This window comes from Sciurus vulgaris (assembly GCF_902686455.1).
Source record: "Sciurus vulgaris genome assembly, chromosome: 8".
NCBI lineage: Eukaryota > Metazoa > Chordata > Mammalia > Rodentia > Sciuridae > Sciurus > Sciurus vulgaris.
The window spans coordinates 15334841-15349541 of record NC_136468.1 but is presented as its reverse complement, the minus strand read 5'-3'; the positions used below and the strand labels follow the sequence as shown (position 1 = coordinate 15349541).

The following is a 14701-nucleotide window of genomic DNA, read 5'->3' as shown; positions in this document are numbered from 1 at the left end:
GGAGGACTTAAACAATTTAGTGAGACCCTGTCTCTAAATATAAAAAGGGCTGGGGATGTAGCTCAGTGGTTAAGTGTCCCTTGGTTCAATCCCCAGTATCAAATAAAATAAAAATTTAAAATGCGACTTAACCACATAGCTATAGATATTATGTAACATGTACATATACAACCATACATTAAGGGATCTGTGTTATCTATGGTCATGCATACATAAATATCAGTATTTCACACTTACTCTGATTTATTCCAGATGCATGTTGGAACAAACTTTATGTCACCAGAAATGCTTGGGGTAGTTAAGGAAAAGAAAAAGGAGGATAACTAAGATTCCATCTAAAGGAACAAAGGAGGCAAGGTGGGAAAGCAAGTCAGCCTGTCCCGGTTAAATGGCCGCTGTGTCCCAGGGCCTGGTGCTGACTCTGGTGAGGCTGTTTAACTGAGGAAGTGGCAACCACGAACAACCAGAGAAAACAATCAGGAAGTAAAGCCACTCGGCCTGCGGCAGACTATGTGGTCCAAGATACAGACTCCAGAAGGTTCCAGAAGGGAAGAACAACACTAGCAGGATGAACAGGAGGTCGGTGTCAAGGGGAACTGGGGGGCAGGAAGAAGAGGCGAAAGGCTGCGGAAGGAAGAGCACAGAGTGCAGCCAGAACAGGGAGCAGTTTGCATAGCATGGAGTCTGCACTGGATCCCTGAGCTCCCTGCCCCCCACAGCGGCGGGCTCTCTAGGAGAGCAGCAGGGCGGCAAAGGAGACTGTGTCACGGGAGAAGAGCTGTCTCTGGAGAAGGGCCCAAGGAGTTCCCAGAGGAGACGGGGATCTCGACCCAGGACCAGCAGGGTTCTTGGTATATGTGCTGGAGAAGAATTTCAGCACGAGCCAAGGCACAGACAGAGTTTCTTAGGAAGGCAGATACACACTGACGGGAGAATGCGGGCTACCTCAAGGGAGAAGCCACGCTGACTTGGTCTGGGGCTCCAGGACGCACAGAAGCGCTGTCTCCTGGGCGGGACTGGAGGAGGATCCAAGGTGGAGCTGCCCAGTTTTGCTTCAGGTTTTCCTGCACTTGGGAATCTCCTTCATCTTAGGAGGGCCTGGGCCAAGGTTTACAACTGTGTTTTCTGCACCTCAATGGCTTGATTCTGCATCTCAATGGATTGAGGGTGTTTCCCTCAAGATTCCTCCACATTCCTCTCTCCTTATCCTAAATCCCAATCTCATGAGGACAGGGGACCACACTGCAAAGCTGCTGGAGTGGCCTGGACAGCTATTGTAGGAGGGCGCAGTCTTGTGGGAAGCAAGTGGAAAAGCAATCCACAGGGTCCAGGCCCCACAGCCTGCCCTGCCCAGTCTCTGCTCCAGGTTCCTTCCACTTTTTCCAACATGAGCAATGACATCTAGTACCAGCCACACAAGGGGCTCAAATTGGGGCATTAGACAGCAAAGAAGCACCAAACAAGTACAAAGGAAGGAGGGGCAGGAGGGCTCCAGGGCTGGTTAGGAAAGGCTCTTAGACTAGATGGTTTGGCCAAGCCTTCAAGGAAAGTGAAGATTCAGAATGCTGAGAGTGAAACAAGGGAAAGAGCAAGTCAGGACAAGAAAGAGCAAGAAGTATGAAAACAGGGCCACTGCGGTGAGTCGTGAGCTACGCAGGCTGACTCTGTAGTCCAGAGGGAGGCACCAGGAGAGCAGGTGAAGAAACAGGTGGACAACCTCCACCTGGACAAAGGCTTCCATCACTCTGATTCACTGACAAAGGTTTCTATCTTTGTGGTCTAAGGACTTCGAGTTTGGTTCATGAACGCCCTTTAATCAACTCTTCTGTCTTTTCATTTGTGTGTTTTGATCTGGGGAGAAAGTAAGTGACTTTCAGATTCTCAAAAGGATTTATGACCTTGAAAACTACTAATACAGGCAACTGGCAAAGTAGTCTGTGCAGACAAGAGGCGAGCAGGGGTGAGCTGAGCCCATTTCCCTTCTTCCTCACCTTTTTTCTTTTTTTTAAATTAGTATTTTACTGTGTGTGTGTGTGTGTGTGTGTGTGCGCGCGCGCGTGTGTGTGTGTGCGCGCGTGTGTGTGGTGTTGGGCTTTGAACCCAGGCCTTGCACATGTTGGACAAGCACTCAACCACAGAGCCATATCCTCACTCCTTTTTATTTTTGGGGGTATCAGGGATTGAACCCAGAGGTGCTTAACCACACTGAGCCACATCCCCACCCCTTTTTATTTTTTTGAAACAGGGTCCAAGTTGCTTATGGCCTCACTAAGTTGCTGAGGCTGGCTTTGAATGTGTGATCCTCCTGCCTCAGCCTCCTGAGCCACTGGGATGACAGACGTGCACCACAGTGCCTACTTTATTTTGTGACCAGGTCTTACTAAGGTGGTGAGGTTGGCCTTGAATTTGCGATCCTCCTGTCTCAGCCCCCATGTTGCTAGAATTACAGGCATGGGACACTGTGCTCAACTTAAAATTATTAAAGAATTTTTCCCGGGTACGGTGTGACTGGTAATTTCAGATTTTCAGGAGAATGGGGCAAGAAAATCACAAATTTGAGGCTGGCCTTGGCAACCTGGCAAGACCCTATCTCAAAATAAAAATTTAAAAAGTGGGGCTGGGCTGTAGCTCAGAGGTAGAGCACTTAACCCAGCATGTGTGAGGCACTGGGTTTGAGTCTCAGCATCACATATTAATAAATAAAATAAAGGTTCACTGACAACTAAAAAAATATTTTTCTTAAAGGTCTAGCAGGTAGGTATAGCTCAGTGGTACAGTGTCCCAAGTTCAATCCCCAGCACTGGGGAAAAAAAAAAGATTTTTTTTCTAAATTATCATTTTTACTTCCAGAACATGAGAAATTTGAACGGTATTTTTTTTTTCCACATCCAATAGTCCTTTATCTTACTGTGTAAGTTTCCTACTGTTCTTTACATTTTTTCCAATTATTGTTTTTTAACTGACAGAGAAGGCATTTTCAAATGAGCTTTCACTACAGCCTTTCCTTGAAAGGAAAAAAATCAATAAGAGAATGAAGTTAACTCTAAGGCATTTCTTTTTTTGTGGTGCTGGGGATTGAACCCAGGGCCTTGTGCTTAGTAAGTAAGCATTCTACCAACTGAGCTGCATATCCAGCACCACCACTGAGGCATTTAAAGTTAATTCTTACACAGATTGGCAGAACTAGAACAAGGAAATACATCCATACAGCAATACATCATTTCTTGCAGAGCTCAGCATTTATTTAATTTATAATGTTGTTTCAGTTACAGCGCAGGGGGCCACACTCACCCACCTAAAGTTAAACTGGGTAAGGACACCCTGGCTGGTGTCCAGACACAAGAATACAACCCTGCTGCTGAGAAGCTGGGGAGGAAGGAAACTCTCAGAGCTGAATGTTAGTAAAAGGGTCAATAAAAGTAACAGCTTCATCTGGACAGTCCCTAAATTACAACTAGGCAACTCATCCAAACTGAGACGTCTTCCAGAGAGCGAGAGGGCAACCCTGCACAGAGTCTGAGGGGAACAAGGCCCACCAGCACGTGGGGGGCAGCCATGACCTGGCAAGGCTGGGGGATCAGTACCTGTACACCAGTGCCACTCAGCACCAGGAAACTTAAGGTATCAATCATAATCCAAAGCACAGAACTGGGCTGGGGGTGTAGCTCAGAGGTACAGTGCCCGTTTACCATGCACAAGGCCCTGAGTTCTACAAGAAAAGGAGAGAGAGAACAGAAGAGGGAGAGACAGAAAAAGACTTAAATAACAAAATGGATGGACATTTACTATAAAAGTTGGTTTATTTCTCCCTCCTGTGTTTTGTATTTTCCTTTTATGTCAGTAAACAAGCAATATGATCAAAAATCTGCATGATTAAATAACATTAACTAGTTCATCACACATTTTGAAGTATAAAGCAAGAGATTGAAAAATATTTGCTAACCCAATGCAAATTAGGTGTCCCTCAAAATTGCACATTTTCCTCCTAGTTTGTTTACATAATTTAACATATATATAGTGACCTTAAAATACTGATTAATATAGAATTCACAGCCTTGAATACATACACTACATTCTTCTAAAGAAGACACCCCTCAGACCTAGAAACCCATTAACAGGAGTCAACATCACACCCTTCACACTTCTGGAACACTTATGGAACTTTCCTCTAATTCTGTCTTCTGCTGAGGTAACTCCAAGAACCTGGTAGTGACAGAGAGCAATCCTCCAAAAACAGGGCTGAGCAGATTCGCTTCCCAGAGGACCCTGAAGTTCCCAGCCAGCAAATCTGGGATTGAGAGCTACACAATGGAATGTTCAAGATAACTAATGTGCCTTATGGTCCTCGAAATCACAAAGGCCTCCAGTTGTCAAAGCTAATTGTGAGTGAAGATGGAGGAGAACAAATTAACAATAATTGGAAGACAGTCCACTTCTTTAGCAAATGACACTGAGTCAGTGCCCAAGCCAACAAGCACATAGCGCAACCTTTTCCAGCTCAGCAGGGAAAGGTGTTCTTTGTCCAAGACAAGCTTGCAGCTGAACCCAGCAGGAGCCTTCTTCAGGTTTGATGCTTCAGAGGTGAGCCACTCTCTGCAAATTCATTACCAAAGCAAAATGCAATGATTCTTTTTATTCAACATCCATACCAATCACATGTGGCTGTCTCCTGTTCATTCAACTCTTGAGGCTGCAGTACGAGGGTCCAAGGTCAATATGACACTACGGTTAAAGGCATAAACCCCAAAAGGCCAAACAAGGTTGCTGGCAGATCCACCTGCCAGCCAGTACATTCATGAAACAATAAAAATCGTCAATAATAATTCCTGTAGTGTAGAAAAATAATGCAGTCTTCACTCCTGGCCAATGTGCAGGGTGGCTGGCAGTGCTGAAAGAGGCCTGGTGAGCCGAGGTTATGTTGGTGCTTAGACAACTCACAAATGGGGTGAATTAAAAGATCTAATCATCTCATGTGTCTCCCATTGTTCTTTTTTCTTGTGGGCACCAGTCACTCACTCAATATGTGAGCTTGTCTCCTTTGCACAAGAGAAGACATCTCCCTCACTATTAATGGTGAGATAAACAGAATTGTACAACTAGTCTGTGAAGAGAAGAAAGCATTAAATATGCAGTGACAACTTACTTCAGTCAGAGCATCGCATTTTGAACATAAATGATGGGTTTGGACAATTACATTCACTTTGACTATTTAGAAAGATAATTTTAATCTTCAGTGAGATAGAAAATGACTTTTGAAAATTATAGTTACTATCACAACATACTTAATGACACATTAGCTATCGAAAAAGAACTTAAGTACAGGATTTCCATTAGATAGAGCAAAACACTCTTGCTAAAGCTCCAATGAAAAATAGGCTTCATGAATCCAAGTTGTTTTTCTATAACAGTTTCTAGCATGATCACACTAAGCAGGTTCTTCAGAAGCTACTTCCCCCTACTTAGCAGGGAAGTCAAGAAAGGAACCAGTCCTATGGCACCGTCTCCAGAAGCCAGGAGGCAATTAGAAAGGTACTCCAGAGGCTTCATGCGGGTAGACAATCCCAGGGCTCTTGCACCAGTCAAGAATAGAGCACTGGTCCTAGGGTGGCTAAGGACGCCTCCAATCAGGATGGCCCAGATCTAAAGACAGGATCCTAAATGCATCCCTGGAGGACAAGGCCATCACCTGACTCTCAAGTAGATCTGCCTTGAGCACTGTTTCATCAATAATGTGACGGAGTGCATCATATGCCTGTTCAACAGAAGGCATCGCTTTGGAAGCAAAAGGCTTTATTCCATATTGGCTGTTTCCCAGAAAGTACAAAATCCCAGCCAAGAGTGTCTAAGGCATAACAACTATTTCCTCCCCAGCATCATCGCAGAACCTGCACACAGGACAGTGTTAATCAGATCAATGCTGCTTTTTTAACTCTTTGTTGTTTGGCGCACATTGTAATTTCTTTTGGAAATCTCAAATTATATTTAGCAAATACAGAGCAACCCAAAAGAGTACACTGATTAATGGCTGGCAGATCTTAAGTAAGTTTCTTGTTGTTTCTCCTGGAATTATAAATGGCAACACTCATTAGACTCAGGTCACGAACAAACTGAGGGTCCTTTTTCTCCTTGAGAAAGAAATGTGTCTTTTTGACTAATAAAACATTACTTTTCACAAAAGGGTCTTTAAAAGCAATCAGCAATTTTGCTGCTTGTCAAAAACTGACTTAAGTAAATGCTCTGAACAAAATTACTAAGAAAAATGATATAAAAAAAAAAAAAAGCATACACTTACCATGAGAATGAAAAAGTAGAAAACCCACATCCATCCGAGGTTATCCTGGATCAAAGACACCAAATACTAAAAGGGAGAAAAATAAATTAAAATATAATTTTTTTATAAATTAACAAAATGTAAGTAGCTAAGATGTAGAATAACATGACTACCTTAGAAAATAAGAAGGGAGTTAGGATTTGTATGCCCATTTCTGAAGCTCCTCCATGGACCTATTCCCATTTAAAGCTATATTAATGGTTTATTTTGTAAGCTTTCAGGGTCCAAACACGAAAATTGTACAACAAAAGATGTCACAATCAGGTTTATTTTTATTCACTCCGCCATTCAGAAAGGAAGACGAACATCCTCAAACCACTCTCGTTTAATCATTCTGTTTTCCGCTGAAAGGAATCAATGCTTTCAAAATGCCTTGTCTTTTCAGCTAGGCCACTCGTTCACAGGATTGCTGTTCTTCCTCGACGCTCTACTGCATGTTCCTTTATTTCACTTTCAATTACTGAAAAGACTCTAACGGTATTTAATCCACTTTTTTCTTTGATTATAGTAAAATATATCTCACATGAAAGTTGTTTAACCATTTCTAAGTATGCAAGACAGTGGCATCAGTTACATTCACAATGTTGTATAGCCATAACCGTTATTTCAAAGTGTTATCACCTAGAAGAAATTCTGTACCTAATAAGAAGTAATTCCTCATAGCCCCTCTGTCTCGAGGAATCTGCCTACTCTAGATACTTCACGTAAACGAAATCATGCAATTTTTGTCCTTTTGTGTATGTCTTAGTTCATCTAGCATAACATTTTCAAGGCTGTAAGCATGTATCAGAACTTTATTCCCTTCATGGTGAAGAGCCTTCTACTGTATGGACACACCACATTTTGTTTATCCACTCACCTGTTAGACACCTTGGCTGTTTCCACCCTTTAGTTATCGTGAATGATGATACAACAAACATGAATACTGGCATACTAATACCTAAGTCCTGTTTTCAATTCTTTGGCAAAAATATTGAGGAGCAGAATTACTTGATCTTATGATAATTCCAAGTTTATCTTATTTTTTACATTCCCACTAGCAATGCAGGGCTCTGATTTCTCCTCTCAAACGACACTTGTTATTTCATGGTTTTCTGATTATAGTCTCCCACAACATAGGAAATTGCGTCCCTGGGTTCTGTTGTTGTTGCTTTGGTACTGGGGCTTGAATCTAGAGGTGCTTTTCATTTTGAGACAGGGTCTTACTAAGTTGCTTAGGCCGCATTAAGTTGCTAAGGCTGGTCTGCAACTTGCAATCCTCCTGCCTCAGTCTCTCAAGTTGCTAGGATTACAGGCATATGTCACCCTACACCCAGCTTTCTCCTTGTATTTTTTTTATTTGTTCTTTTTAGATAAACTTGATGGTGGAGTGTATTTTGACATATTATACATAGAGTATAACTTATTCTATTTAGGATCCCGTTCTTATGGTTGTACATGATGTGGAGTTTCACTGGTCGTGTGTTCATATATGAACATAGGAAAGTGATGTCCAACTCATTCCACTGTCTTTCCTATTGCCATCCCTCTCCCTTCCCTTCATTCTCCTTTGTTTAATTTAAAAAACTTCTATTCCCTGCCCCCTTGTTGTGTGTTAGCGTCTGCAAATCAGAGAGGACATTCAGCCTTTGGTTTTTGGGGATTGGCTTATTTCATTTAGCATGATAGTCTCCAGTTCCATCCATTCACCAGCAAATGCCATAAAGTTATTCTTCTTTATGATGAGTAACACTCCATTGTGTATATGTAACACATTTTCTTTATCCATTCATCTGTTGAAGGTCACCTATGTTGGTTCCATAGCTTAGCTATTTCAAATTGTGCTGCTATAAACACTGATGTGGACGCATCACTGAAGTATGCTGATTTTAAATTATTTGGGTATATTCCCAAGAGTGGGAAAACTGGGTCAAATGATAGTTCCATTCCAAGTTTTGCTGAGGAATCTCCAAACTACTTTCCAGAGTAGTTGCACCAATTCACAGTCCCACCAGCAATGTACGAGTGTACCTTTTTTCCCACATCCTCACCAACATTTGTTACTTGTATTCTTGAAAATTGCCATTCTGACTAGAGTGAGATGGAATCTCAGTGTGGTTTTAATTTGCATTTCTTTAATTGCTAGAGATGTTGAATGTTTTTAATATATTTTTCGATTGACTGTATTTCTTCTGTGAAGTGTCTACTCAGTTCCTTTACCCATTTATTGATTGGGTTGTTTGTGTTTTGGTTTTTTTTTTTGGTGTTAAGATTTTTGAGTTCTTTATATATTCTGGATATTAATGCTGCATCTGAACTGCAGGTGGCAAAGATTTTCTCCTATTCTAAAGGCTCTTTCTTTGTGTTCTTTATTGTTTCCTTTACTGTGATGAAGCTTTTTAGTTTGATACCTCCCATTTATTGATTCTTGATTTTACTTCTTATGCTTTAGAAGTCTTGTTGGGGAAATCAGGTTCCAAGCCGACATTACGGAAAATCGGTCCTACTTCCTCTTCTAGTAGGCACTGGGTCTCTGGTCTAATACCTAGGTCCCTATCTACTTTGAGTTTTGTGCAAGGTGAGAGATAGGGGTCTAATTTCATTTTATTACATATGGATTTCCAGTTTCCCTGGCCCTATTTGTTTTTATTTCATTTGTTCGAATTAGTTGAACATGACAGTAGAATGCATTTATACATTTTGATAAATCATACATAAATGGAGTATAATCTCTCGTTTTTCTGATTATACATATTGCAGGATCTCATTGGTCATGCAGTCATACATGCACCTGAGGTAATAATGTGTTTCACTCTACCATCATTCCTTCCCCCATACCCCTCCCTCTCCCTTCACTCCCCTCTACTTAATATAAAATAACTATTCTTCCCTAACCATCCCCTTATTGTGAATTAGCTTTGCATATGAGAGAAAACATTCAGCCTTTAGTTTTGAGGGTTTGGCTTATTTCACTTAGCATGATATTTTCTAACTCCATCCATTTACCAGCAAATGCCAGAATTTCATTCTTCTTTAAAGCTGAGTAATATTCTATCATATATATATACCACAGTTTCTTTATCCATTCAACTGTTGAAGGGATCTAGGTTGTTTTCACAGTTTAGCTATTGTGAAATGAGTTCCCATCCACCATTTGTTGAAGAGGCTATCTTTTCTCCAATGTATGTTTATGGTGCCTTTTCTAGTATGAGATAACTGTACTTATGTGGATTTGTCACTGCATCTTCTGTTCTGTATCATTGGTCCAAATGTCTGTTTTGGTGCCAATACCATGCTGTTTTCATTACTACAGCTCTGTAGTGTAATCTAAGGTATGGTATTGTAATGCCTCCTACTTCGTTTTTCTCACTAAAGATTGCTTTGACTATTCTGGGCCTTTTACTTTTCCAAATGAATTTCATGTCTGCTTTTTCTATTTCTATGAAGAAAGTCATTGGAATTTTAATAGGAATTGCATTAAATCTGTATAGCACTTTGGGTAGTAAGGCCATTTTGACAAGATTAATTCTGCCTATCCAAGAACATAGGGGGAGGTCTTTCCATCTTCTAAGGTCTTCTTCAATTTCTTTCTTTAGTGTTCTGTAGTCTTCACTGTAGAGGTTTTTCACCTCTTTTGTTAGATTGATTCCCAAGTTGTTTTTTTTTTTTTTTTTTAAGGGGTATTAATTTTATATCTTGCTACTTTTCTGAATTCGTTTATGAGTTCTAGAAGTTTTCTGGTAGTTTTTCGGTCTTCTAAATATAGAATCATGTCATTGGCAAATATCTCCCTGTATATTTGATTTGCATTTTCATGATAAACAAGAATGTTGAGAATATTCTATATATACTTGTCATGAAGATTTATCCCTGTGTTTTCTTCTAAGAGTTTTATAATTTTAGCTCTTAAAGTTCTTTCACCCATTTTGTTAACTACATTTGTAGTTAACAGTGGATATTCAGTTTTCCCAATACCATTTGTTGAAGAGACCATCCTTCCATACTCCACCCTGAATGGTCTTGGTGCCCGTGTCAAAAATCAACTGACCACAGATGTGAGAGGGTAGCCTATGTTTTTTTATCACATACTGCTTAAATTTTATAGGTGGGAAAATTAGAGTGGAACAATTAGCCTAGATCACTAACATGTAAAGCAAAAAAGTAGAGGAAGGAAGCACAGTGGCTCTCTGAATGCTCTGACTGCAACTTGTGTGGGTGGTGATACTGGGATGGAACCCAGGGCCCTTGACCACTGAGCTACATTCCCTGTCCTTTTCATTTTTTATTTTGAGACCAGACTTACTAAGTTACCAAGGGTGGCCTCAAACCTGCCTCATCCTCTCAGAGTCACTAGGATTACAGGCATGGGGACACCACACCTAGAAACTTTATCTTTTTGAAAATAGCATAGTCAGTAAGTAATTTATGTAACATAAAGTTCACCTTTTAAAAATGTACAACTCAACAGTTTCTAGTATATCTACAGAGTTGTACAATCTTGCCTAAATATAACTTAATGACATTATCATTAGCCCTAAAAGAAACTTTTACCCATCTGTAGTCACTCCCTGGTCCCACCCACACCTACACAATCATCAATCCAATTTTTTCCCAATAGTGTTGTCTATTCTGGAAACAAATATAGACAGACATACACACATTTTTCTCAGTATGGTACACTGAATCCAGGGCCTCATGTATGCTAGGCAATTGCTCTACTGAGCTACATGCCTGGGCTGGACCTATCAGTATTATTTATACACACACACACACATGTTCTTTTGGTACTAGGGCTGAACCCAGGAGCACTTAACCACTGAGCCACATCCCCAGCCTTTTTTTATTTTGTATTTTAAGACATATTCTCACTAAGTCACTCAGGGCCTCCCTAGGTTGCTGAGGCTAGCCTCAAACTTGCAGTCCTCCTGACTCAACCTCCTGAGTCTCTGGGACTACAAGCATGTACCACCATGCCCAACTCAGCATAATATTTTTGAGGTTCATCTATGTGGCGGTATACATCAGTCTTTCATTCCTTTCTAACTGCTGTTTATTCATTCATCAGCTTTTAAGACATTTGAGTTGTTTCTACTTTTTAGCTTCTATGAATAACAAAGCTATTGAACTTGAACATTCATGTACAAGTTTTAATGTGGAGATCTATTCTCATTTCCCTTGAGCATATCCTCTAACTTAATCTTCCAGAGCCCCAGTTATGTGTCCAAAAGGCCCTAAGCACTAGAAACACAAAGATGGATGAAACAAGTCCTTGGTCCCAGGAGTGCAGAGCCTGGTACAAAAGACAGATGGACAAACCAGTAAAGGTAATACGCAGTGTCAAATGCACTGCTGGAGGTGTGTGTCCACTGCTATGGCAACCAGAAAGAGTAAACAATGAATTATTTTCTTGAGAAGGTGGGAGAAGATGCAGCAGCCTGTTACTCAGGGCAGTCAGGGGAGTGGATGAGCAAAAGGCTGAGAGAGTTTAAATATGAAGTCCTGGAGTTTGTGATTTCAGGCAATGGCCGTCCTTTGGAAATCAACATGGAGGCAGAATAAGCACAACTAACTCTGATTCACTCCTGATATGCTTCCATGACCATGACAGTCAGTCTAATGCTGACCCAGTCCAGTTAGGGATCTCAACACTGGCAGGGGAGATATTCTAAATAAAAGTAAACTCCCCGAAATGCTAATTATAATTCACCTATTTAATTAATGAAGAAAACATCAGTGAAGAAGTATACTTAAAATATAATATATGGGAAAAGAAAACCCAATACAGTTATCCTTTACCCTAAAAATGAAGATGTCTGAACTGGTCACCAATAACATTTTAAAAATCTCTACTCCAAAGTATGATCACATAATTCTCCAAACCTTGCTAAGGTTTTTCCCCTTCCAGTCTTACAATCAAATATGCTGAGCATGTCAGCTGCATCAATCATTCCATATATGATTATTGAGCAAACACCAGAATGTCTACTGTGTGCCAGGCACAGCTAGGTATGCAGGCTGCAGTAGAACATGAGCCACAATGCCACCCTTGTAAGTCTACACTTCCTGGCTGGAAGGTGGCAAGCAGTAAGATGATTCACTTCCACACCCACTCTCTCACTTACCACCAGTGATCAGAAATGCACTGCCCCCGACAAGCAGGCAAAGCAGCAAACTTCAAAGCTATTGGTGACCTTCTAAATGCCCACACTGAGAAGCTTTTGTCCTTCAGTGCTTCTCCTGACCTCTCCACATCCATGGCCTTAATGACTAACACCTTCTCAAATGCTACTCCCTTGACCACATGAGACTCCTGGCTTCCTGTTTCTGACACTGGGCATTCTCTGAGGTTCTACCTACATTCTCCTTACCTAGTAAATGTCTCATCCACTTCCATAGATTCAACTATTTCACCCATGGAGACAAGTACCAAATCCGTATTTTTGTAAAATTATCACTCCATGACCCAGAGTGGTAGTGGTATCTCCACTTCATGACCCAGAGTGGCATGTCTCATGACATGTCTCTTCCTGAAAGAAAGCCTGAATTCTTTTTTTTTTTTTTTTTTTTTGCGGTGCTGGGGATCAAACTGAGGGCCTTGTGCTTGTAAGGCAAGCACTCTACCGACTGAGCTACCTCCTCAGCCCAGAAAGCCTGAATTTAAGCAAAAAAGGGCAATCTGAATAATTCTGCCTACATATAGTAGGATAGTCTTAGCTTGGAGGCTTTCTAGTGTCAGACTGTACAAGAATCACTAGGAAGGCCTAGGGAAACACAGCCCTTAGGCTCTACCACAGAGTCTGCAGTAAGCACTATGTTCTGTGTCCCAGATGATTCTGATACAAGACACTTACGGACCATGCTCTGAAATATTCACAGATCTTTGTACACATAGGAAATAATCAATATGCCTCAGAGGCAGCTGCAGAGTCCATGATCCCATGTGATGGGGATGCATGTGAAGAACAGAGGTACAAGGGACACATGCTTTTGGTAGAGGGACACCAGAGAGAGGAAAAAATGGAGATTGTATGCAGATGAGAATAACAGACGCATGTGTCTCATACCACTCCCACCTGGAGCGCCAAGTTCAGCCTGGGAAGAAGGGGGTGGTGGGCTAGGGTCGAAGGATCAATTTTATGAAGCCTCAGCTAATTTGGAGACGGGAAGAATATGCAGGTAAAAATGGAAAGAAGAAGCTAAAAAAAAAAAGTAGAGGACTTTCCACATTAGGTCACAACAGCTAGGTCACAGAGGAGATGAGAACCTAAGGCTTTCAGTACAGCGAGTATTCCACAGCACAAGAGTGCCACCTACTGTGGCCCAGACAGTAGGCGTGGACTGCCCCCGTCTGCACGGAGGACGCAGCATTGATCCCAACCCTCCTGTTCTCACCTGGCCCACAGCAGCTCCAATGCTCCCGGTCCCATCGACAATTCCTGTGACCGTAGCCAAAGCCTCACTGCTCCCTTGGATCAACTCCTGGCGACCCAGGTCCGCTGAAATAGCCGAGCTGATCATATTAGAAGGTCCACCAATAAAAAACCCTGAAGTCAAAAACAGAACGGGTTCTTATTAAAACATGATTCATAACACCAGCAGCAAGCCATTGGATAGGGCAAAGTATCATTCTGACACCGTAATTAGTATGTGAAGGAGGAATGGAAAGAAAAAGGAAACTCCCAGACAGTATCCTTTCAAAATAGTTAACATCCGCTCCTCTGGGATCTTCTTAAATCATGTGGCACTCTGGTGTACTGACAGAAAACACACAGAAAGGAAACACAGCACATCATGTGAGGTCTGCATTAATAATTAATGACACTAGCTTGTCAAACTCTATTACAGCAGAGCTGCCTCACTCGATCAGTTGACCACCCAAATTTAATCAAACATAAAGAAAAAGAAAGAAAAAGGTTATTTCAACAGTACAGGTGACTGAACTGGTTTCCAATGTGGCATCTTCCTAGCCACTTTCTGAAGTCATATCCAAAGCTGGGGCAACAGTCAGAACTTTTAGAATATGCCTCAGCAGGGACTACTTCTGTCATAAAAAGACTGAGAGAGCCAGTTAAGAAAGAGACTAGAATCTAGAAAAGGAATCATCTTTCTTTCTATCACTGGAGTTCTCTGTGACTAACTTTTAATAGCAATCAAGTTAAGGGGGAGACAGCTTCCCGTGTTCCTCTGAACCTACAGAGTAACTGCACAGTGAACGAGCCATCTGCCATACCTGTAACCGTCATCAGAAGAGCATTGATGGACTTGTCATTTGGAGAACCTGTGAGGAGACACAGACACGCCACAGTGACTGCAAAGGCAGTTACGTTGCCTCCACAAAGAGGACACAAAGGTCTGCATCTTGTGACCTCACAAATCCCTCCCAGAGCAACA

General features: G+C 41.5%; 1 protein-coding gene across 3 annotated transcripts in view; it reads right to left on the bottom strand.

The window, feature by feature from the left end:
• The window catches only part of SLC37A3 (solute carrier family 37 member 3), a 72205-nt gene that overhangs the window by 19604 nt on the left and 37900 nt on the right, over nt 1-14701 (bottom strand). For 2 of the 3 annotated variants that reach the window (XM_079150123.1, XM_079150124.1), the window contains exons 13-16: nt 14541-14588; nt 13703-13854; nt 6293-6358; nt 886-5101 (exon numbers count right to left, since the gene is read on the bottom strand). In XM_079150123.1, the coding sequence (XP_079006249.1) occupies nt 5009-5101; nt 6293-6358; nt 13703-13854; nt 14541-14588 (359 nt within the window). In that variant the 3' untranslated portion in view covers nt 886-5008. Of the gene's footprint in view, nt 1-885; nt 5102-6292; nt 6359-13702; nt 13855-14540; nt 14589-14701 lie in introns of those variants that run through there. The other variant, XM_079150125.1, reaches the window with a different exon arrangement.